We start from the raw sequence: 26821 nt of genomic DNA on the forward strand, positions 1-26821 counted from the left end.
GTCAGAATTTGAAGTGGAGCTCCATTAATTGTCTTAAAATTTCACCTAATCAATGTGTTAAAATCTGTCAAGAACTTGTATTTATAAGTCCCGGGATTACAAACCCTATTTAAGAACAACCAGGTTAGTGATTTTATGTCCAAAATTAACTTAAATCGGATCACTTTTAACGCTTCAGACGTTTACTGAATACTGCTAATTACCACTTATTATAATAATTATTAGTCGATAATGATTTTGACACTACTTCTTTTTTTTCGCTGATGTAGAGAACTGTCTTCGTTGTGATTGATACTGAAGTGATAAAAAATACAATAGAGTAAAGGTTAGTCATCCAGATCTCTCTGAAAATATTTTAGGAAGTTTAGCTTTTAGCCACAATCTAAGACGACGCTCAAAAATCTTTGAATCAACTTTAACCCACACTTTTCAGTTTAAGCTGAACTGGATTAAGAAGAATGCAAAGTTATGCATCCAAATGTAAGTTCCCTAAAGGAGACAGGTTCCAAAGCATGGGCAGAATGTTTAGAGTGAAAGTGTAGGCAAAAGCGATAGAAATTCTAGAATTCTGAAGCACACGGCAGGAGGATGTTGGGAAGAAAACTGTGGGTATCGCAAATTAAACAACAACTTTAGGAAAATTTAAGGAAAGCTTTTCAAAAATCTTATTCTAATAAAGAATCTGGTTTATTTGTGTAAACGACGAACAATATCAAATTTATTGTCTTTTACAAAGTTACCTCCTAGAATCGATGCCTCAACAGCAAACGGAACACGTTGTAGATACTTTCATCAAAAGAATTGTAGAATTTAAAGAGACTAAAAATCTAAAAGATTAATGGACATATTCATTTTCTTCGGACACTAATTCTCCAAACAACTACCGAGTATCACGTCGATAATAAAGTATCAGCCTGTGAAACCTTTAAATCCATCAAATGCTTCAAACCTAATAAGAAGTTCAACAGAGCTGACAGTGAAACGCTGATATTTTTAGTTACCTCTCGTTTATATTAGCGCTGATATTCACATCATCACAGTTTGAAGCTTTACATTTTATTATATTAAAGATAATTTATTATATTTTATTATTATTAGATTTATAAATATTCCCTCTGCAAAATCTAGTACTAGAACTATCGATTGTCGAGTATCGATTATATCGATTATAGAACTATCGATCTGAAAAACAAAGAATGAACAACATGAACAACCAGGGGGTTTAACAACAACTTTTTTATACAAATGTTTCCACCATTTCGCGGATTTTTTTATTGTCAAATAAAAAAATATTTCTTTTTAATTTCGTGAAATTTAAAAATAAATTTTATGGAAACGAGGTATATTCAAAAGGGGAGAAAACGCTAACTTTAAAGTGTTCCCACCATAGTCAGGTCAGTAAACTCAAACGTAACAGCATCTTCTTTAATACCGATATCTCGATTCGAATCCATTCTCAGTTCATTTTTACCAAAATAAATGAACACAACTTTAGCAGCAACAGGAGAAAGATAAAAAAATCTAAAAAGATTGCAAGTAAATTAATGCGATTCATCAAAATATTTGAGTTATTAATACTAAATAAACAAGATGTAACGAAGGTTATACTATTACGTCTTTATCTCCGACAATATAGAAGAGCTAATTTACCAAAAATCATGTTTCTTAAAATCACCATTTGAGGAAGCATACAACTGATACACTTGGTCATTAATGCTTTCTGCATTCTCAAGTTCATAAACATAAGCGCTCACAGTGCTGGGATCAACAACTTCTTTAACTTCCAATCGCAAGTGAGCTTCAAGAAGCGTCTCTTCTAACCACTTTTTTGCGCCAGAGCTATCTAAGTCTGATGGAATTACATCATGCAAAACTACACCCACAGAGGCCCGAGCGACAGTGGCGAAGGCTGCCGGTAAAACTCTAACGTCGTTCAGCGGAACATTGTTTACATTTCCATAGTCAATGAAATCAACAAGAACATCCTCGTCAACTGCTATTATTCTACCACGATACCAAACATTATCTACAACATATTTAGCCAAACATAGCTGATCAACCATCGGGTTCATCAGAACAGGCGAGCCATCAGCAACACGAGCAATTTCGCTCATAAGTTTATCGACAGCACCTGAAAGCGATGAGAGCTGACAGTAAATTTTAAATCCTGACTCAATAGCATAACAAGTGCATTCATAAAAACCCCTTGTGATGTCGGTCTGCGGTAACATATGAATAACTTGTTCCGACTCTCCTAAGAGAGGAGGATCTGCCGAAGCAGCTTCTATTTGCAATGAGCTTGAATCACCCTCGGGAAGCGCATGCAACGCATACAGCTGGTCATTGATGCTTGCTGAACTCTCAAGTTCATAAACATAAGCGCTCACAGTGCTGGGATCAACAACTTCTTTAACTTCCAATCGCAAGTGAGCTTCAAGAAGCGTCTCTTCTAACCACTTTTTTGCGCCAGAGCTATCTAAGTCTGATGGAATTACATCATGCAAAACTACACCCACAGAGGCCCGAGCGACAGTGGCGAAGGCTGCCGGTAAAACTCTAACGTCGTTCAGCGGAACATTGTCTACATTTCCATAGTCAATGAAATCAACAAGAACATCCTCGTCAACTGCTATTATTCTACCACGATACCAAACATTATCTACAACATATTTAGCCAAACATAGCTGATCAACCATCGGGTTCATCAGAACAGGCGAGCCATCAGCAACACGAGCAATTTCGCTCATAAGTTTATCGACAGCACCTGAAAGCGATGAGAGCTGACAGTAAATTTTAAATCCTGACTCAATAGCATAACAAGTGCATTCATAAAAACCCCTTGTGATGTCGGTCTGCGGTAACATATGAATAACTTGTTCCGACTCTCCTAAGAGAGGAGGATCTGCCGAAGCAGCTTCTATTTGCAATGAGCTTGAATCACCCTCGGGAAGCGCATGCAACGCATACAGCTGGTCATTGATGCTTGCTGAACTCTCAAGTTCATAAACATAAGCGCTCACAGTGCTGGGATCAACAACTTCTTTAACTTCCAATCGCAAGTGAGCTTCAAGAAGCGTCTCTTCTAACCACTTTTTTGCGCCAGAGCTATCTAAGTCTGATGGAATTACATCATGCAAAACTACACCCACAGAGGCCCGAGCGACAGTGGCGAAGGCTGCCGGTAAAACTCTAACGTCGTTCAGCGGAACATTGTCTACATTTCCATAGTCAATGAAATCAACAAGAACATCCTCGTCAACTGCTATTATTCTACCACGATACCAAACATTATCTACAACATATTTAGCCAAACATAGCTGATCAACCATCGGGTTCATCAGAACAGGCGAGCCATCAGCAACACGAGCAATTTCGCTCATAAGTTTATCGACAGCACCTGAAAGCGATGAGAGCTGACAGTAAATTTTAAATCCTGACTCAATAGCATAACAAGTGCATTCATAAAAACCCCTTGTGATGTCGGTCTGCGGTAACATATGAATAACTTGTTCCGACTCTCCTAAGAGAGGAGGATCTGCCGAAGCAGCTTCTATTTGCAATGAGCTTGAATCACCCTCGGGAAGCGCATGCAACGCATACAGCTGGTCATTGATGCTTGCTGAACTCTCAAGTTCATAAACATAAGCGCTCACAGTGCTGGGATCAACAACTTCTTTAACTTCCAATCGCAAGTGAGCTTCAAGAAGCGTCTCTTCTAACCACTTTTTTGCGCCAGAGCTATCTAAGTCTGATGGAATTACATCATGCAAAACTACACCCACAGAGGCCCGAGCGACAGTGGCGAAGGCTGCCGGTAAAACTCTAACGTCGTTCAGCGGAACATTGTCTACATTTCCATAGTCAATGAAATCAACAAGAACATCCTCGTCAACTGCTATTATTCTACCACGATACCAAACATTATCTACAACATATTTAGCCAAACATAGCTGATCAACCATCGGGTTCATCAGAACAGGCGAGCCATCAGCAACACGAGCAATTTCGCTCATAAGTTTATCGACAGCACCTGAAAGCGATGAGAGCTGACAGTAAATTTTAAATCCTGACTCAATAGCATAACAAGTGCATTCATAAAAACCCCTTGTGATGTCGGTCTGCGGTAACATATGAATAACTTGTTCCGACTCTCCTAAGAGAGGAGGATCTGCCGAAGCAGCTTCTATTTGCAATGAGCTTGAATCACCCTCGGGAAGCGCATGCAACGCATACAGCTGGTCATTGATGCTTGCTGAACTCTCAAGTTCATAAACATAAGCGCTCACAGTGCTGGGATCAACAACTTCTTTAACTTCCAATCGCAAGTGAGCTTCAAGAAGCGTCTCTTCTAACCACTTTTTTGCGCCAGAGCTATCTAAGTCTGATGGAATTACATCATGCAAAACTACACCCACAGAGGCCCGAGCGACAGTGGCGAAGGCTGCCGGTAAAACTCTAACGTCGTTCAGCGGAACATTGTCTACATTTCCATAGTCAATGAAATCAACAAGAACATCCTCGTCAACTGCTATTATTCTACCACGATACCAAACATTATCTACAACATATTTAGCCAAACATAGCTGATCAACCATCGGGTTCATCAGAACAGGCGAGCCATCAGCAACACGAGCAATTTCGCTCATAAGTTTATCGACAGCACCTGAAAGCGATGAGAGCTGACAGTAAATTTTAAATCCTGACTCAATAGCATAACAAGTGCATTCATAAAAACCCCTTGTGATGTCGGTCTGCGGTAACATATGAATAACTTGTTCCGACTCTCCTAAGAGAGGAGGATCTGCCGAAGCAGCTTCTATTTGCAATGAGCTTGAATCACCCTCGGGAAGCGCATGCAACGCATACAGCTGGTCATTGATGCTTGCTGAACTCTCAAGTTCATAAACATAAGCGCTCACAGTGCTGGGATCAACAACTTCTTTAACTTCCAATCGCAAGTGAGCTTCAAGAAGCGTCTCTTCTAACCACTTTTTTGCGCCAGAGCTATCTAAGTCTGATGGAATTACATCATGCAAAACTACACCCACAGAGGCCCGAGCGACAGTGGCGAAGGCTGCCGGTAAAACTCTAACGTCGTTCAGCGGAACATTGTCTACATTTCCATAGTCAATGAAATCAACAAGAACATCCTCGTCAACTGCTATTATTCTACCACGATACCAAACATTATCTACAACATATTTAGCCAAACATAGCTGATCAACCATCGGGTTCATCAGAACAGGCGAGCCATCAGCAACACGAGCAATTTCGCTCATAAGTTTATCGACAGCACCTGAAAGCGATGAGAGCTGACAGTAAATTTTAAATCCTGACTCAATAGCATAACAAGTGCATTCATAAAAACCCCTTGTGATGTCGGTCTGCGGTAACATATGAATAACTTGTTCCGACTCTCCTAAGAGAGGAGGATCTGCCGAAGCAGCTTCTATTTGCAATGAGCTTGAATCACCCTCGGGAAGCGCATGCAACGCATACAGCTGGTCATTGATGCTTGCTGAACTCTCAAGTTCATAAACATAAGCGCTCACAGTGCTGGGATCAACAACTTCTTTAACTTCCAATCGCAAGTGAGCTTCAAGAAGCGTCTCTTCTAACCACTTTTTTGCGCCAGAGCTATCTAAGTCTGATGGAATTACATCATGCAAAACTACACCCACAGAGGCCCGAGCGACAGTGGCGAAGGCTGCCGGTAAAACTCTAACGTCGTTCAGCGGAACATTGTCTACATTTCCATAGTCAATGAAATCAACAAGAACATCCTCGTCAACTGCTATTATTCTACCACGATACCAAACATTATCTACAACATATTTAGCCAAACATAGCTGATCAACCATCGGGTTCATCAGAACAGGCGAGCCATCAGCAACACGAGCAATTTCGCTCATAAGTTTATCGACAGCACCTGAAAGCGATGAGAGCTGACAGTAAATTTTAAATCCTGACTCAATAGCATAACAAGTGCATTCATAAAAACCCCTTGTGATGTCGGTCTGCGGTAACATATGAATAACTTGTTCCGACTCTCCTAAGAGAGGAGGATCTGCCGAAGCAGCTTCCATTTGCAATGTGTGTAAAAAGTATTCAGAGTGAGCATAGGATTCCTTATATGATTGCTTTTTAATATAATTCTGATTTAAAGTACCAGATAAATGGTTTTTCACTTGGTGTGAATCAGAACATGATGAAATTGCAAAACCTGATGCTATTAGTTGATCTGCAATGTCTTGATCTGTTTCTATATCCTTAACCTTAACGAGAGACTTACTATTAGTTGATACAAATGTTACTTTGAGTTCCTTTCCACTTAATATTTTACTTAACATTTCAACAGCACCGTTTGTCCATTTGTTATGACTAGGTTTAACTCCATATAGTGAGCATAGGATAGCTTGTTGACTTAAGGTAGATAGCTCATATGGAAGGTCTAATATTTTGCTAGGTTTTACAACATCAATGTTGCCATAATCACAAAAACGTACTTCAACCTAGTAAGAAAAAAAAAGAAAATTACAAACAACTAAAACTTTTTAGTGAGGAAATTTTAAAGTGTTTTCACATCACAATTTTCAATTTCAAAATCACATTTTAAAGAGGACGTAATTCAGGCTGTAGAAGAAAACACATAGGATAGTTTGATTCTCTATCATAGATTTTATAGTGATACTTTTGTTTGAATAACATAAGTTCTAGTAGAGAAATATGACTGAAAATTGGTGCCTGACCATTTTTAAAGGTGTTGAATACAAAGATGAATAGAAATTAACCCAATTCCTAATAATTTAGAATAATTTTTCAATTTTAAAATGTCAACAGTCCCTTTTTTTTTTTCTTCTTGTAACCATAATTTGCATTTCACTTATTTCTGGAGTTGCCTTACTCTCATTGTGAAATAAAATGTTTTGGAAAAGTTTAAGTCTCTGAAAGAAAATAAAAAATTATATTGCTTTGCATAACTTGCATATTTATGATCAATATTTTCAAAAGTATACACGGAAATAAAATTTACTATACAGCACATTGAAACACATTCTAATAATTAGGTATTATTTCAAAAGTTTATATCATTTAAATAATGAAAGTAAAATAAATAATCAACGTTCACTGAAAAGATAAAACTTGTTCAAATAGAGTTTCATCTTCTTTTGAGATTTGGTACTTACACCCAGAAGATGGTGAAGGTGTTTTAACAAGAGAAATGACATTCCTTCTTGGCACCCAGCAATTATCATCCCGCTTTGGCCAGTAGTACAACCAACTTGGATAATGTGGATGCATAAACTTTACCATAAAATCATTATTCTCTTTATCAACTTCAGAAACCATACCAAGCCAGTAAAAATCGTCGTATTTGTAAAATAGGTATTGTGACATCATAACATTGTCAATGCTAATAATTTCATATTTTTGTTTTTTGAGGAAGTCAATTGTTAGAGCGAAATCATCATCATCGGATAGCCTTTTCATTTTTATAATTGAATGAGAAGATGGTATAAATTGATGGAAACTTCTTGTCCCAGGAATAGTGGTTGCTATTAAAAGTCTATCAGTAAGTTTGTTTCTTACTAGTTCCATTTCTTCAGTTGTGACGTACACAAACGTAATCCCACTGATTGACTTTTGACAGTATTCAAACATTGCTTGAGAAGACAGTATATGATCTGTGGTTGGACTCTGCAAGCTAGCTGTTGCAACAAGCCTTTTAACAGTGCCACCTATTCCATTGCATGGAGATTTGCGATGGTTTGTTGCAAACAAATTCCAGATGCAATCAACAGAAAAATCTTGAGCATGGTGACATAAATTGTAAAAATGTTTGCAGTTTTTATACTGCCCTGCACAGCCATCAGAAAAATAATGAATTCTTGTAAATGTGGGACATAGATGAGTTTTTATATGATAAATGGTTTTGTGCATAACTTCATTGATAAAAACAACATCATGATTCAAATCATCTGAAATTACACAAAAAGAAGATATTTCCAATTTCACTTTCTTGTAGTAGATGACAACTGGATGAAGGGAACACTGACTCTTGCTCCAATGGTAACTCTGTATCTTGTCTTGTACTACAAAAGTGTAATTCTCTGCAAAATCTGCCAGTACAAAGCCTCATCAATACTAATTGTTTCTTTGAGATGCTTTAGATAGCTAGATTGTGATTTTGCTATAAATGAATGAGAAGTAATATTATCAAATTTTTCACACAGGAGCTCAATGAATTCATTTAATGGAAGTTTTATTGTTAGTAGTTCAGTTCTATCTGTTGTTGTCCACTGTTTGAAATCCACTGACTGTTCATTTTCATCACTGCCATATTGCTCATTTGGATCATCATTTTGTGTAAGATACTGCTGGAAATAATTTTGGGCAGCTAGGACAACTAATGCATCGGTGAATCATGCAAACTTTAGATTTTCTGCTGCAGACAATCATTTCAATGATTTCATGGTAAGATGTTTCAAGGCCTATAGCACTCAACATTAATTTAACATTTTGGTGTATTGTACACACACAAACAGAATGTGTACCTTTTGGGCCAGCAAGGATGCACCATTTAGGCCGAAGACTGCAAAATTTAGAACAACCAATTTTATGGCCTGGGTACTTTGTCTTATATGCCACATAGAGCTCCTTAAGTTACACAAAATCAATTTTTTTGACATGTATTTTCTTTCCCCAACACTTACACAGTCTTTTTTACCTGGCATTTGCCTTGAATACTCATCATCACAGTAAAAAAGCTTTACAAGTTCTATAACATCTTTACTGATTTGATGCCGTTCAACCACATCAGGGTATGCTATGATGCCTTTTTAGTTGCGTAAAAACTTTGCATTTTGAATTTTGCGTTTGGACACTGAAAACTCTTTTGCTGCTTTTCTGATAGACCAAGATTTTGGGGTTAATGTCAAAATTTGAAGTTGCTGCCTACTGTTAGAAACCTTAAATTTTTCTTTCATGCATTCTACAAGGAAGTCTAGATTACCAGCTTTGGTTCGAATTTCCTTTAGAACTTCATTTTTTGGTGCAACAAGATAGGATTCCGTTACATCCAGAGCAGTTGCAAGCTTCTTAATAACTGCTTCTTCAACTTGCTTTATCTTTCTCTTTCCAAGTGAAAGCTTGTTAGAGGTTTTGGGTAAATGAACTTTAGAGGAGACACTTCAAGTTCACATAAAGTACTGTTGAGCAATGATCTTGTTGATTCCAGTATAATTTCTTTTTCCATATCATCTTCAGTTAATTTTATCTCCAACTTGTTCTCTTCTGATTCTTCACTTGATGCTAATTTATGTCTGCATTTTGGACAAAGTTTTTCACCTGGAACTATGAATTTGCCTTTACTGCATAGGTAATTTGCTGCATCCAAGTTAATTTCACAAAGACTACCTAAAAAAAAGGAAGAGCTCTTTTAATAAGTATAAAAATTTTAATAAAACCTTAAAAAGTTTAAAGTTGTATGGCATTTAATAGCGCACTTTCAGAAGTCAGCTAAAAGGTTAAATATAGCTAAAATAGAATTTGGCTGCCAATAATTTCATTATTGTAACTCACAACATTTTCACAAAACTAAAAGTTATGATTAGTGGAAATACCTTTTGTAACTTTGTTATGCGCATTAAATGGATTGCAGCATCGTGTTAATTTAGTTGTATAACGCTTCAAATAAATATGTTTATGATGGAGACAAGTTGTTGGTTTGACATTTATTATTGAGAACCCAGTCCTCCACATTAATACTTCTCTTTCATATTCAGGAATATCTTCAAAAGGTTCAATTCCCAGCAACCATGTATATGTTGTGAGATGACATTCACTTTCTAGGTTGATTCCAATGGAGCACTGTTGGCTGTTTGCCATGACTAAGAAACTGAATTACCAAACAAGATTTAATAATTATTTAATCTAAAATTAAAATAATTTTTTTTCATTGAAATTTGTTATTGTTAACTGTTGTTTCAAAACTATATTTAGACGACAAAACTGACGTCCCAAAACTATTTTTATACATCACAGCAGGCGTTGCAAAACTATATTTTCCATGATAATTCACTTCACAAAACTTTATTTATATATCAAAACCAACCTTAACAAACTGTTTTTACACACCAAAATTGAACCCGTGACAGTCAGACGATTTGTGAAAATGTTACCCCATTTTATGGTTAAGTAATATTATACCATTTTAAAATTGAAAAATTATTCTAAAATATTAGGAACTGGGTTAATTTCTCTTCATCTTTGTATTCAACACCTTTAAAAATGATCAGGTACCAATTTTCAGTCATATTTCTCTACTAGAACTTACGTTATTCAAACAAAAAGTATCTCTATAAAATCTATAATAGAGAATAGCGGTCAAATAAAGAAATTTTTTGTCAAAGTTTCAAAATGACATATCTTTATTATGCTTTGAGAAAGGGTAATTCCATATGAAATCATCCAAAAAAAACATTTTCGACACCCTTACGTTTCAGAATTTCTTCATTTTTACCTCACTTGCAGTCCATATTAAAAAAATAATAACTGCGAAAATTTTAGTTCAAATACACATGGGTTCCAGAGATATTGTCAGTTAAAGTAATGCTGACTCAGCATTTTAGTGATTATCTGAAGCGAGTACAAAGCAACTTTGATATATAATATCTTCATAATGGCTTGGGGAAATTTCCTAAAATTTGGTACCCCAATAGATTTTAACTTGCGGAATCCAAAAAGAGCACTCTCATAACTCGATTGTCTCAGGAAATGCCTCGTTTATCCAATTTTGTTCAAAATTATTGACTTGTAAATTCATGATTTTTGGAGGTAAAATGAAGGCTGTGGCCCAAAATCCAGAATAAAAAGTTTAATTGTATATCAATATTTTATCTTAGGTCTACTGAAAAAAATAAGATTCATCAATTGTCTCTCTAATACTTGATCAAAATTTGCATTTAAAAATTGTGTCTTTATAGAAAAATTTTAATTTTGTAACGAAAGCAAATGAAATGTTTTTTAAAACATTTATTTGAATAAAACATCAAATAATGTTATTTATTGACTAGTTTAGGACATTTTTAGTCATAGGTGAAGGAAGGGCCAGGGGGACTCTGACCAATTTAGCTTTGTCCCCCCCCCCCCAATCTCCTTGGATTTTTTTTTTTTTTTTTTTTAATGCATTAAAAGATATAATAATAAATAATTATTAAAATTCAATTTAAAAACATAATTTTTTTTTTTTTAGTGTAAGTTTGAGAAACAATTTTTTTCATTATCCAAAAATCATGAATTTACAAGTCAATAATTTTGAACAAAATTGGATAAACGAGGCATTTCCTGAGACAATCGAGTCATGAGAGTGCTCTTTTTGGATTCCGCGAGTCAGCATCATTTTAACTGATGATATCTCTGGAACCCATGTGTATTTGAACTAAAATTTTCGCAGTTATTATTTTTTTAATATGGACTGCAAGTGAGGTAAACATGAAGAAATTCTGAGACGTAAGATATAATGACCCGAAACCAAAACCATCTTTTTTTTATTAAGATAGCCTAGGATCAACTAACTATTTGAAAAAAAAAAGAATCCATGAGACTTGGGCAACTCCGGGAATTAATGAAAGGGCAACCCATGGTAACAGAACAAAAAATTTGACTAGCCATTTTAAAATAAAAAACTATCAAAAAATTTAAATTTCTCTATTTTATCTACATTTTTTAATTCAGCACCCTCAAAAATGGTCAGGTACCAATTTTTAGCCACATTCTTCCACTAGATCTTAAATTATTCAATTAAAAGTACTACTACAAAGTTCATAATGGCGGAAGTGGAAAAAATATGGCATTTTAGGCTGAATTTCAAAATGTCATAACTTTTGAACCGTTTGGATTTGGGAGCTCAAACTTAACTTTTTTTTTTTGTTATATTGATAGGTACCACTGGTTCAAATTTGAAAGAAATCTGAGAGGGTGACTGAAAAATTTCAATTTTTTGTCTCACTTTTACATGGAATTACCCAACTATTATCATTTTTCACGCACTTATGTTTGTTTTTTTATTACGGACATGAATCAACACTTGAAATTGATTACATCAACCACTGTACTATTTATTTATTTTGTTTAAATTTATTATTGTTAAACATTTTTTGATAAATAAGAGTGTAGAGAAGAATTTTTAGTTACTGTTGAGTTGTGTTAATAAGAGATTTTTTGTCTAAAAAAATTCTTTATTTCAAAAGTTTTTTTTTACAATAAAATTACTTTTCAGTATGAATAAAATGCCAAAAATATCAATAAATGAAAGAAATCGCATCAATCTCATCATTTTACATGAAGAAGGCTATAGTCAAGTTAAAATGTGTGAATTGTTCGCAAGCGTCAGTTCAAAAAGTAGCTAAAAAATATAATGAAACTGGTGATACAGTGGATAAAAAGATGCAGTGGATAAAAAAAATAACAGTGCTATTAAATTGCAAGAAAGTAAGCGCAGAACTTGTCAAGATCTTAAAAGAGCTAGTGGAACTTTAGTACATGCATCTACTGTGCAACAATCTTTATTAAAATCTCGATTAAAAGGCTGTGTAGCTATTAAAAAACCTTTACTACGCTAAGGTAATAAAGAAAAAAGATTAAAGTTAGCCAGAGAGCATAAAGATTGGCAGAAAAATCAATGGGACAAGGTATTGTTTACAGACGAATCTAAATTTGAAACATTTGGGACGAACTGACATCAGTATGTAAGGCGAAGAAAGGGACAGGCATTGAAGGAACCATGTCAAGCATCAACTATCAAACATGGTGGAGGGAATATTCAAGTTTGGGGGTATATTTCAATAAAAGAGGTAGGGGATGTTGTTGGAATAACAGAAAAATTTACAGGTGAAAAATATAAAAATATTTTACATAATCATACTGTGCCTTCTGGACAACAACTGATGGGGGATTATTTTATCCTACAACAGGATAACGATCCCAAACATACATGCAAATTAGTTAAAAATTATTTGTCAAATCTGGAAGATGAGGAAGTGCTTTAAACCATGCTTTGGCCACCTCAGAGCCCTGATTTGAACATAATCAAACATGTTTGGGACTTCTTAGACAGAAAAAAGATGGAAAGGTTGCCAAAGAATCTAAATGAGCTTTGGAATGCTTTAAAATAGGAATGTTCCAAAATCCCTATCACATTGAAAATCTGCATTAAAGTATAAATAAAAGGCTCCAAGATGTTATTGTAAATAAAGGTGGTCTAAAAATTAGTTAAGTCTCTATGTATAGTTATAAATTTAAATGTTTTTAATAAAACTTGTATTATATTACACAATTTAACAAAAAAATATGTTTGTACCTGTATTTTAGTTTTAATTTTATTTTGCTTGACATTTTATTCTGAATATATTAAAATTCTCTTAGATGCTACTTTCTTTTGCACAGTACTGTATATATATATATATATATTTTTTTTTCCAAAAAAATAATTAATACTTTTTTATGTTTCCTAAAAAATATGAATTTAAATAATTTATATTCGAATTTACATTTTAAGGAACTGAAAAGTGGAGGTCACCTGAACGTCACTTTTACTGATAATTTGAGCACGGTACCACATGCCATCTGCACTATAATTTACCAAATAATAACAACCAACAGCTATATTAGTCGAGCAACATTTTCCAGATTTCACATAATCAGCTATTTCGTTCATCAACACATTTAACTGATTTTCACTAGAAGCAGGCTGACAATAAAAACTCTCAGGGGAGACAGCTTCAAGGAAATACATCTTGACTTCATCACCAGGTTTAAAATTTGTAGGAGCAATATCAAACTTTTTAGCCGGGATACATGGAATACTACTGTTTGATAATAATTCCTTTTTAACTGTTCCAAATAACATAACTTTAAATGGAGTAATCTCTTCAAAGTTTGTTGTGAATTCAACTTTCAGTCTTTTGTCTAATAGATCAGAACTATCATAGGAACCGTTAACTTGACAAGGAAGCGCAAATTTGGGTTTTGCTAAAAACTGTGAGTCCAAGATTTTAATACGTTCAATAGGCAAGAATTCTTTGTTTCCATAATCAATATAGAATACACTAAAATAATTTCCATTTAGGTCTTCAATAATAGCTCTGTACCAAGCATCGTCTTCTGAAAATTTTGCACAACAATATTGCCCAACAACTGGTATAGTAATACACATATCAGTAGCACTTAGCTTAGAATAAAATCCATTTATATCATTCATTAATGTATCTAATTCACTTGTAACTCTTTCTAATTGAGCATAAACCTCTGTTGAGCTTATTACAGCAGTAACATAAATATTTTCTGTGTTAAATGGCAAACAAAATTCAGTAATTGATTGATTTGCTAACTGTGTAACAGTGTAACCTTTTTGTAAAAGCAATTGTCCAACATTGATTTCAGGTGAACTTCGTGTGTCATAAAGAACTATTGAATATAGTTGACCCCCTAAAAAGAAATTGAAATTAAAAGTATTTAAAACAACATTAATTTTAAATAAAACTAACATTCTTTGTAAATAATAATATTGGAACCTTTAGCATGGTCTACCATGTAAATGGGTGACTAAATTTGTCTAAAATTTTACACAGCCATCACCAACAAAAAAGAAAGATAAGAAAAAGAAAATCAAAGTGACAGTTTTCCAAAATTTCACTTTGATTTTCTTTTTCCTATTTGTCACTGACTCAGAAAGCATAATTGTCTGAAGTGAAGAAACTTTTCATTATTATGAAGAGATCACAGAAAACTATAAAAATTTATCAAAACACTTTAGTCAACATCAGTTAGAAAAATTCAAAGCAATTATTGTTTGTGATTTGAAAGTGGCTAACATACTTTGTGGAGTCAAACCATATGGTTTAAATTATCCTTGATGTTGTTAAAAAATCAACTTTGACAACCTTCTTTAGTCTGGGGATTTTAGATTTTTTTGCTCTCACAGCCTTCATGCAGAAGCCTTTCATTCATCTCATGATCCATGATCCATTGATCTCATGATAATCCAGAAAAAGTTTACTATAACTCAGTTAAAAAAATTTTTGCTGATAGCACACATTTTCGATATCATACCTCTACCAAAGCTTCATTTGTTTCTTGGTGTTGTGAATCGTCTCTATTCTACTCTGAAAAATATTTGCTCCAAGGTGGAAACTTGGCAAAAAAAAAGCAAATCATATCAAACCAATAGTCCAGGATGCTACAAATTGCTCAAAAATATTGACAAGTTGAAACTTCTTGCTCAACCATAGCTTTGAAATGCATTTGTGGATTAAAGAATTTTGCATCTTCAAAAAAGTTGTTCATACTTGTTTTGGAGCTTCTCAGTGAGAACTTTGCTAAACCCGTTGCACAGCTTCAGAGCAGTTGTGAAAAGTTGATCTTGACAGACCCAAAATCAATATTGTTCCATCATGTTGGAGAGTTAATTCAGTCAAGAGAAAATTTTTTGGGTATGTACCATGAACAAGCCTCAGAATCAATCTGCTATAACTACTGTGTAAATAAGAACAACAGATTCAAGTGAGAGATGTGTCAAACAAACAAAATCTTAGTTCAGTTGTTGAATACAATAAGCAAACATCTCTAAAAGACACTAAAAAAAAATTGAAGTGTATAGTTTTTGATTGCCATTTTTTTTCAAATTTAAGATACCATTTTTATCTGAGATTAATTTACTTTGTGATAAACTTTCAAACTTGTTGTTTTATCAAAAGAATTGTCAAAACTCTTGCTTAGAAAATGAATCTTATATTGTCTGTATTTCAATATTGTTATTGTTTATTGTTTCAACTAAAGTTGTGGTGAGGAAAACAAAATTTTTTTGCTTTCCTCACCACAACTTTAGTTTAATTTTTTTTCAGCATTTTACAAAAAATTGATTGTTCTTGTTTCTTGCTTCCTCTAAAAGTGTAGTGTTTTATTTGTAAGTGCAGTAAATATTTAACTTCTAAATATTTTATACCATTCCATACACTTTTTTTTCTTAAGACATCATTAATATGAAGGAGTATTACACAGAAAAAACTACTTAAAAAATAGGTAATTTTTGATAAAATTCAAAGGAAATAAAAATCAATTTTTAGAGGAAAAAAAAAAAAAAAAAAAACTTTAACAAACTGATTTTAATTTCTAAAAAAGTGTTTTAGTTTTACACTCCAAAAGATGGGAAGTTTTTCAGGATGTGGCCTGTGGACAGTTATTTTTACAATGACTTATTTTCACCTACTTATAATTGAGGAGCTATCATTACCATTTAAATTCAATTATTGACTAAACAGATAAATTTAACTTATAATTATTGATTTTTATGAATGAGCAAAAGCAATCAACTACTACATCTGTTTTTTTTTAAAAAAAGCATATAACAACATATGCTTTTCTTTTAAAAATGCTACACGAATTTGTTTTTTTCTTTAAAAAAAAAAAAATAATAATAATAACAACATACGTTTTTCTTTTACAAATGCCCCTAAATGTTTGTCTAATACCAGGTTTTGGAAAACTTCAACTGCTTCTGATATCCAGGTTTTCTGTTTTGGTACAACATCAAGAGAACAAAGAAATACTTGCATAGGCAATTTCATAAATTCTTCATAGATGGGATATACACTTGTTATTGAGACAGTGGCAGTGTTTCCAAAATCCACAAATAGAATCTCAAGTGAGTTTTTATCTACAGAACTCAAAACTAAAGCACGATACCATTTTTGATCTTCTATAAAAAAAAAGTTTTTTTTTTAACTAAAAAAAAAAAAAAAAATCCCAAGAATATCAAAACGTGATGATTTTTTTTACTGAAACTCAACAAATTTTTTACTGAAACTCAACAAATTTTTTACTGAAACTCAACGAATTATCAAAGAATTATAAAGTAGTGAGTTAACCAAAAAAAAATAATATTTAGCAACAAACTGGGTAAAAAACTAAGAAAAAATCTGAAACTTTCATGATGCTAAATTTAATGATCATTTTGATAGTGATAGTAACAGAATATCACCATTAAAAAAAAGGTACCAAAATGCTTTACTGTATTTCACATGGATTTGCCTTTTGATGTTGTATTTTACCTACCATTTGATTATTTTCAACTTTTATGCTGCATTAAAAAGTAATCAAACTTTTATAAAATATAATAAATATAGAATAGTCAGCTTGATATCTTGATATAGAAAGCATCAAAATTTAATGTACAAATTTTAAAACTTTAAAAAAAAAAATAAATAAATAAATAAATATCTTCACAATTCAATGGATTCAACTATTTTGGGTTTGATGGTGACAAAAGTGAATGTGAGTTGTTTGAAAATAAATTTGAAAGAGAGATCTACAATGTTACTTTAACATAATTTTAACAAGTTAGAGAGTTATTAAGATTGTTAAAAGAGTTGTTTGCTAGTGAAAACAATCTAAAAATTTTTTAAGAATACCAACCAAAGGTTCAGGAAGCCATTAGAAACAATAAGGAATGTGTTGATTCAATAAACAACAAAGAACAAGCCAACAACAAGGAACAAGCCAACAACAAGGATGAAACAGAGTAAGATAACTTATAAATGAGAAAGAAAAATCTACTAAAGGAAAATAAATTGCAAATTGATATATCTATCCATTTCCAACAGTATGTTGAAGTAAAATTCAGAGAAAATTAAATATGAGTAAGTGTTGTATTAAGTGTTGTGTTTATATTAAATATGTCTGTTTATCAAATGTGTTTATACTAAAAACTAAAATGTTTATATCAAATGTGTTTATATTAACCTTATTTTACTAGTTTTTTTGTGTGCATATTAATTTAATGTAAAAAATAACTTTTTTTTATAAAAAAAACTTTCGTTAAAGTTTGTAACTAATGTTTTGTGCTACCCAACCTAAAATAAACAACAATCCCTCCATTAATGAATAAAAAAAAAAATTGGAATTCTGTGCATTAAATCTAGTTAAACTAGATTTTGTAGATTTAAATTTGAAGAATCTTTTTATAAAATTATTCTTTGTTTATGTTAATATCAATAAAAAATTTTATAGCTATATTTAAACAACCATATCTAAATTATTATTTCAAATGCTTAAATAACTGTTTCATATTTATAAAACTACATCATAAATAATCATATCAAAATCAATGAAGTGCTATTGGTCAATTTTATTAAGTGGATTTATATATTTAGGTTGATACAGCTAAAAGCTGTTGCTGGTTGGTGAGAATTTTGTTTATTTTGTGATTTAAAAAACATAAGTAATTATTAATCTTCTTGGAAATAATTAAATATTTTCTTCCAAGAAAATATTTATTAATAAGTTTTTCTCCAATATTTAAATATATTTTCTTCTGCAAAGAAAATATATTTATGTTGAAGAAATACTAAATAAGAAATAGAAAATTGAAGTAAAAGTTAAATAGAAAATTGAAGTAAAAGTAAAAAAAATTATATTTACTTTTACTTCAATTTTTGTTTGATTAAAAAATAACTACAAAAAAAGTAAAATTAAAAAGATATATGGCAATTGAAGTAAATAATAAATTGAAAAGAAAATAGTGTAGAATATAAAACTTAAGCAGAATTCAATGGATTTATATAAGCTGAGCCTTAAAACACAAAATCAGTAACTTACACAGCAATAAGAATAACACACAACAAATGTTATGATGAACACATTTTAAGAAAAATGGTTATTCATTTATTTTTACAGAACAATCTCATAAAAACAAGGGAAATTTTTTACTGAACTAGACAATTGAATGAAAAAAGTAAAATCATATTAACAGTTTTATTAATAATTAATATCCTTAAATGGAAAACCAGTTATTGGGTTCTCTTATATCAAATAAACATCCAAAGTATAATAGTATTCCTTGTGTTGAGTCAAAACATTTTGAAAACTATACAGAATACAAAGATCCCTTCTTAGTTTCTTTTATTGATTTTATTATATTGATTCCTTGTAAAAATGACAACTGACTCTATCTTAAATATAGTTGAAGTTTCTTTGATTAAGAATTATTAGGTTGAAAAGAAAATTCATTCGCACTTTCATTAAATAGTTTAATTAATTACATTCATTTGAATAAACACAATCAACTTGACAATCAACCAATCAATCAACCTGACAATCATCATTTTTATCAACATTTTTCCATTTAGTAGGCAAGGAATTGATCCCATCTTTGTAGAAGCTGCTTGGCTGCGTCTCAAAGAATTTATGAATGTTCACTTTGAGTTGACGAACATCATCAAAGCTCTTTTCTGACATGAAAAAGGTGATAGTTGCTCGGAGTGATTTCTAGAGAATATGGCAGGTGGGGCAAAAAATCCCATTCCATCTCTATATGCTTAAGACATGTAGATTTTGCTGTGTGTTGCCTTATTGTGCAAAAAATAAATCTTTTAGTGCTGTGATCATGTTTTAGTGACTCTCTGAGTCTTTCCAGTTGTTAACAGTAATTTTCAGCTGTTATGTGGTATTGGGAAAAAGAAGCTCAAGATGTATGATACCATGTAGATCCTACCACACTGATATGACCTTTTGGTAAGAATCTGCTTTGGGCTTTGCCCCCTCTTCAGTATCAACCCACTAAGGCTTTTTGTGTGGGCTTACATAAAGTATCCATTTCTCATCGCTATTTATTAAGTGATCTAACCAGTCATTGCTTTCTGGAGAGCAAGAATGTCCAGATCTAAGCGCATGCCCTTATCATGCTCTGTATGACTGTGGGGAACCTTTATTCTAACTTTAGAACCTTTCCCAATGAATGAAGACAATGCAACACCATTGTGTAAGAATATTGAAGTATGGGGGCTATACAGCAACTACTGAGTCTGGAATCCTATCCATCAGTTTGTATGCTGCTTCAAGATCAGCTTAAATTGAACAACCAAACCCTGGACAATCCTTAACTCGGAAGTAATCAGAAGTTGGAGTTCTGATCTATCAAGTGAATCACTTAAACTCACTTATGTAGTTGCGAGGAAATCTCTAGAAAATAAGGTACTGCTGATGCAAAAAAACAAAATGCTAAACCATTCTAGAAAATCATAGAACTTCCCACATTCTTCCAATGAGATCTGTTTACATAGGCACAAGTGCAAAAGAACTTTCTTTTCAACAAAAACGAAACAAGTGACCACTTTTTAATACAGCATTAAAATTGAACATCAATATACAAAATGCAGGTGTAATACATTTATCGAAATTTAAAATTTCAGGTTTAAATACAGCAAAATACTGCAAGTCAATTTTTTAAATGCATTCTAGTTTAGATACAAATTTTACTTTTATGATTAATAACTGAATGAAGGTGACAAATATATGTTAAAAATTACAAACACAAAAGTTTACCATCAAATAATGCAATGCAAGGCATTGTTTCTTCCCAAATCATATTTTGATTAACAACATTTTCTGATTGATAAAACTCATTAATTGTCTCTGTTAATTTTTTGAATTCCAAAGCACTTTGAACAACATGACAAAAAAAGTAGTTAGGATCAACAACATTGACTGGGACTACATCAAAAAAACTATTTACATCAACACTTAGTTCTTTATAATTGTAACCAATTGATTGTATAGCTTTTCCATAATCTAAAAATAAATTGAAAAATATTTAAAAGGGAAATGATGATAAAAATAAAATCAAAACTTAATTAAAGAGCAATAAAAAGAATTAAAATATTGCAACAATAATTGCCCTGTTACCATCATCTATCTCATTATTATGTTGATTGTAATTTTGGTTCAACCCTTCTGACCATGCGAGTCCTACAAACTTGTGAGAAATCTGTTTGTTTTATTTTTACAGCATTTAAGTTCTTAGGAAAGAAAAAAAGCAAACATTGAGCTTGAACATAGGGAACATTTTTTTCTGGAACTGTTTGTAGTTAGAACATTAAAGACTGGATTGTATGCTTTATACTATTTCACATGGAGTTAACTAGTAATACATTTAAAAGTCATTTTTTAAAATACAAAACAAACTTTTGAATCTGTCATGTCGTAGAACTAGAATAATAATTTAGCTACAAAATAAGTAAACCTTTTTTTGGCAACCCTGTTATAGATGAAAATCCAGATGAAAGCAATTCATTTGCAACATTAATTTGCTGACCATTGGATGAGTCAAAAAGACTAACTTTGTATACCCCATTTGAAAACTCTAACACATTCATTGTTAACGTTTTATCCATTGTGAGCTCTTCAAACTTTTGACATACTTCATATGAAAATTCAACTGATGAGCCTAAAAAAATAAAAATAAAACTCATCCTGACCAAAGAATATGAAAAAAAACAACAACATGAACATTCAATTTTAATGCTGCACTGAGAAAGAAATCAAATATTTTGTTTTTGGGTTTGATCCAGCATTAAAAATAATCTAGCTTTACTCTTCAAGTTATAAATAGTGTGAGTAGGGAAAATGAGAAAAATTATAAAACATTAAATTTTGCCCAACTCAAACATATAACATTCTATTGAAGAAAAGAGCAAGACAGTCAAATCACCAGGTGGACACACACATGAAATTACACTATAAAAGTTTAATACTATTTTCCCAAAAACGAACCGAAACTTTGTACAATCATTCAAATCAAAGTAGATGACACATAATTTAAGCAGATCTATGTGTTTAAAGAATTGGTTACTACTATTAGATGATGGCTACTAGACTGGTTTATTTTAGTTTTGACCTAACTTTAATGTCTCTTATGTGCTACTAATAAAAAATGGCAGCATTTCTGTACTACAGTTATTATTAGAAATCAATAAAAGATTTGTTCTAAGTTTTAGTTTAAATAAGATAAAATTATGTAGACTAATTTTCTAACTAAGCTAAAAGACAGTTGTTTGCATCTTTCCTTTCTAGGACCAAGATTTAGTCAACCTCATTCTTATTTAATCACTTTGCATTGTGAGATTTTTAGCTTAACGTTATTTCCAACAGGTGCAAAATTTTTTTCAACAGAAATTTATATTAAATAAAAAAATTTATGGTAAAGTAATACAAAAAAAAAAATATGATGGGGCAACATTTGATAAAATATTTCTCAATCTAGTTTATCTACTTTGTAAGCCTTTAATTTGATTGAAATTTAAACCTTAAGTTGCTGCTGCAAAACTGTGCAAGTATATTTGTCTTTTGCGCTAATAGTGTAAGATTGACATCCTTACTTTGCTATAAATTGAAGTATTAAATTCATTTTAAAAATGAAATGTTTACTTTGTGTCCTAAATTAATATTTTGCAAAGTTGGTTTAAATAAAGCAGCCTATTGACAACAACATGTTTTTTGTTGTTGCATCAATTGCAAAGTATTTAAAGAATTTTTTTAAAAATTGTGAGTAAAGACAATTGTATGAGCATAGTTACGTTTAATAAATATCATTTAAATGAAACAGAAGAAACCTTTCTAGTTTTTTATGTAATAGTAACGTTCCTTGTTGTAAACATATTCAACAGAGGCAATAAACAACTCTGATGTGTGGATCTCTAAAAGAGATTAACTTCTGTTTATGGAACAGAAATCAACTCATTAAAAAATCATATCAAAACCAACTCATCAAACTCTGCTTTTAGACAATCATACTATTTCATGTTTACAGCTACACCACTAAACACATTAAACATATCCCATTTTCCCTTTAATTTTTCTCAAAAAAAAAAAAAAAAAAAAAAACGAAGCTCCAATTTTGTTATGTATTACTTAAAGCTCCAATTTTGTTATGCATTATTAGCTCATTTTCAATAAGGATCATAATGCTGCAAAATCTATCTATTAGGATACTAAAGTAATCATTGGCACCATCATTTATAGGTTCTTAGAGCTTTTGTTAAGCATGATATTTAATCACAAGTCATTGACTGGTTAAAAAATACAATTTAAAAGGTCAAAGTAAATATGCTTTATCAAAAACTACAGCATATGTCAAAGATATCTTGATGTTCAATTATCATCAAAAATTGTTTGAAATGATCTGAAAACAAGTGGTTACCACAGCCATATTGAAACTGTAATGTGAAACAATTTTATAACAAAAATCTTAAACATAATTTGGCTGACATATTTAAATCCCTAAAAAATGACATCCAAGATGCAAACAAAGGATTGTTAATAATATAGAAAATATAATTCACCATATTGTTGCAGTAACTTTTATAGCATTAAATTGAAAAATTACATGTATTGTATTGTATTGTATTGTATGTGTATGTGTATGTGTATATGTATATGTGTATGTATCTATGCATGTATACATGTATGTATATGTATATCTATGTGTATGTGCATATATATGTGTATATGTATATGTGTGTATCTATGCATGTATGCATGTATCTATGAGTATCTATGTATGTATCTATGTAGGAATGCATGTGAGTGTGTGTGAGTGCACCAAGATATCTAAAATGTATAAGAAGCCTACCTTTAATAAGTTCTATTCCTGCTAAACGGCATTCAACAGCTTGCCTTGGTAATTTAATGAATTCCTTTCGCAAGGATTTTAATTCATTCAATGCCTTGAGTTCAGAATTTCCATAATCAACAAAAAGAACCTGAAATAGGAAAGAATTACTGATGAATAATAGAAGCTTTTTATAAATATTAATTTATCAAAAAGCCTTTAAATTTTTATAATGCAGTTAAAAATGCAATAAAAAGCCAATTTTTCTATTTAATTCTTTAAAGAATAAATTATTTCTAAAAGATATTTGCTACCTAAACTGTACTAAAAATATTTTTGATGTGAAATATATTTTTAACGTAAAGTATTTGTACATTCATAAAACTCTACTTTCTCACTATTAGGAGTTTTATCAACTAATTAAGGAATTTTTAGAAGTGCTAAAGTTATTTCAATTTACTTAAAAAAAATCAAGTATACTCGTTGTTTTTGATAAAAATTTAAAAACATTTAACACATGCACAAAACTAGTTTAATTTGAAAGCATAGGAAACTATTCATGATATAAGGAATTATAAGAAAAAAGGAATTATTTACAATTTCTCTTACAAACGATTGGAACAACATACAGATGTAATGAGTATTCCTCCAGAGATTTGATTTAGCAGCATTTCAGAAAAAATGTGTGCATTCAAAGTTATTCAGAGAATATGCCCCAAAAAAGTACACAATCAGATCTTATAATTGTATATTAATATTGTTCTAAACACAACAGCCATGACACTTATCAATTCCAGATAAAATGTTTTAGTATTAAATGCTTTAACACCAAAAAAATGACTTTACTTTAAAGCTGTAACTAAAATAGTTAAATGAAAGGACTATTTCCAAATAACAGTATGAAAGAAAAACTGTATTTTTTTTCTAAGTCATAATTTAATCACAAATTAAAAAAAAAAAATACATAATTTTTTTTGATTATGTTATTATAAAGGCAGTATGAAGCTACTTTAGAGGGTTTTTACAGTTAAAAAATTTGTGTGTTTATTTTTATAGCAAGTCTAATAACATTACTTAAAAAGTTGATAATATTATTTATAAAATAAAGGGGTAATAAAATTAAAAAATACCTGAGCTTCATATTTATCAATTTTTTGAATTTCAGCTCTGTAATATTTATCATCCTCACTAAATATAGTTACACACTGAAGACCCACAACAGGATTTTTTATTAAATCAGTGTTTCCTGAGTTTTTGTATACTGTCTGAATATCATCCATTAGTTGATTAAGTTTCTCTGAAGAGTGTGCTAAATGCACAAAAAACTTATGTGGAGTAAAACTAGTAGTAATAAAAATTGTTTCTTCTATACCAATGTTAAGATTTGGTGATATATACCTAATTATTGATGTTAAATTACTTTCAAAACCAACTGACTGAGAACTAAGTGATTGGTTAACTCTCTCTGGAGATGAGGCAACTAATTTTTCATTAACCATTATTTGATTAATTGAATTACCCTCATAGTCATATAAAATTACTTCAGCAAAATTTTTTGAAACTTTTTTTATTAACGCAGACAAGAAATGGTCAGTGTTTTGGTCAGCAACCTTTTGAAAAAAACAATCAGCTTCTTCTGAAAACTTTGTTTCAAGAGGTTCAATCCCAGAGAGCAAACAGCGAAATGCCATTGATGGTATCCTACAGAAGTCAGATTTTAATTCTTTTATATCACTTTTATTAACTACTTCAGTATTGCCATAATCAACAAAAAACAGATTGCATGTGTCTCTTTCCACACTTTTGATTAATGCTCGATACCACTGATCATCTTCATAAAATTTTGCACAACAGGGTTGATTTGGTTCAAAAACTGATAAAGCCTCAAGACTTTTTGCATACATATGTTGCAGATTTTTTTGCAGATTAACTAACTTATCTTTCAAAAATGCAGGTTGGCAATAAAATTCCTTTAGACTGTTAAAAAACACTACACAAACTTCAATATAATTTCCTGGAGATAATGTAATCATGGGAAATACATTACTAATAGATTTTACAAGAGGGCCAAGATCACTACCAGACCCTGAGGCATAAGTGTTTTGATTTATCAAACTGTTACTAGCACTTCCAGTAATGGACTGAAGTTGTTTAGGAAGAGCAAAACCTGAAGCAATCAGTTGATCACCAACAGTAATCAAAGCTTCTGGATTTGAGTAAAGTTTGATAACTATAATGCCTCTTTTATGAAGACGAACTGCAATGCCATCAACTTCACGATTTAAAACTAGTTTTTGTATTAGTTCAATTGCATGCTCATCCCATTTATTATTATTAAGAACAGGTTCAATATCTGCTAATATACATTCATGTGCAAATGCTGGTATATCATAAAATTGTGAAGGAAGATCTCTCAATGATTCAAATGGAATAGTGTCTGAAATCCCACAATCTAAATAATATACTTCGACACATTGAAGCTTTTGATTAACATCAGTAATCTGTGAACGATACCAAGTTTCATTAACTGAAGATTTAGCCAGGCAGAGTTCACCGATGATGGGCTCTGCATTTCTTTTTTCAAGCTTCTCAGAATTTGCTAACAATTTAATGGTTTGTTTTAGCTGTTTATACTTTGCTAGAACAGACGCCTCTAGTAATTGGCAAAATATATGCCCATTTATAGGATCCACAAAAGTAATTCGCCACTTTGTTATTTTACCAAATGGGAGAGATGCTAAAGAAGAATGACTGTCAACACTCATGTCTGTGAGAATCACGCTGCTTGCGAATGGTTCCAATCTTTTCCCGCAATCTAATTTAAGTTAACACTCGTGCGAAGAGATTCCTGGACACAAGCAACTTTTTTTGATTTGTTTTGCTTGCTCAAGCAAGTTTTTGTTTTTTTATTTCTGTTGCTTTCTGTTGCAAAATAAAGACGGACTTTAATGCGGTCTAAATAGATAACGATTGGTTGTGTTTCGGTGGTATTTGAGCGTTGGATCTTTTTTTTTAACTTTTCTAGATTTTAATGTTTTTGGATTGCTTTTAGCATATTTTTTGGATTTAGGAATTAAGTCAGGTCATAGTTGTTCTTTACGTGGATGTCTAGTCTCATGTCGACTAAATAAAAAGGATTTATCTTTTAAGACTCCTGATAAAAAACAAATTTGAAACAAATCGAAGAGAAAAACTGATCGTTTTATTAAAAATTGTGTTGTTAATGATTGTTTAGAAAGGCAAATTGTCTTTGTGAGTCAGCAGAAAATCATGTTATTTTTACTATTGAAATCGTGTATATTTAATTATTGTTGCTTTTTTTTAAAAAAAAAAAGATAAAAATTTTGAATCTGCAATGCTTATAAAGTATGTAACTTT

General features: G+C 31.6%; 1 protein-coding gene and 1 pseudogene across 6 annotated transcripts; both read right to left on the bottom strand.

The window, feature by feature from the left end:
* Positions 1 to 671: 671 nt before the first annotated feature.
* LOC145181239 (tudor domain-containing 6-like) lies at positions 672 to 26282 on the bottom strand. Of its 5 annotated transcripts, XR_016449763.1 has the most exons (9): positions 24574 to 26282; positions 23465 to 23594; positions 21077 to 21280; positions 20380 to 20625; positions 16490 to 16756; positions 13580 to 14487; positions 1651 to 6512; positions 1370 to 1521; positions 672 to 949 (listed from the first exon to the last, which is right to left on the bottom strand). XR_016449763.1 is itself a non-coding variant. In XM_090078489.1 (8 exons), coding segments are annotated over exons 1-8 (8253 nt in total). In that variant the 5' UTR covers positions 26209 to 26282; the 3' UTR covers positions 1222 to 1520. The 5 variants fall into 5 exon arrangements, 4 of the variants coding, with proteins under 4 accessions (XP_089934615.1, XP_089934614.1, XP_089934616.1 ...); XM_090078489.1 differs by lacking the exon at positions 672 to 949 and having other exon boundaries at positions 1222 to 1521; XM_090078488.1 differs by lacking the exon at positions 672 to 949 and having other exon boundaries at positions 1222 to 1521; positions 1615 to 6512.
* On the bottom strand, positions 7010 to 10011 carry LOC149892418 (uncharacterized; annotated as a pseudogene). Its single transcript, XR_016449764.1, has 2 exons — positions 9624 to 10011; positions 7010 to 9417 (listed from the first exon to the last, which is right to left on the bottom strand). The product of XR_016449764.1 is annotated as an uncharacterized LOC149892418 (transcript).
* Positions 26283 to 26821: the final 539 nt, after the last annotated feature.

This window comes from Hydra viridissima, unplaced genomic scaffold, assembly GCF_058129835.1.
Source record: "Hydra viridissima isolate aposymbiotic clone 2 unplaced genomic scaffold, HvirCarnegie_v1 scaffold_2, whole genome shotgun sequence".
In the NCBI taxonomy this organism is placed as follows: domain Eukaryota; kingdom Metazoa; phylum Cnidaria; class Hydrozoa; order Anthoathecata; family Hydridae; genus Hydra; species Hydra viridissima.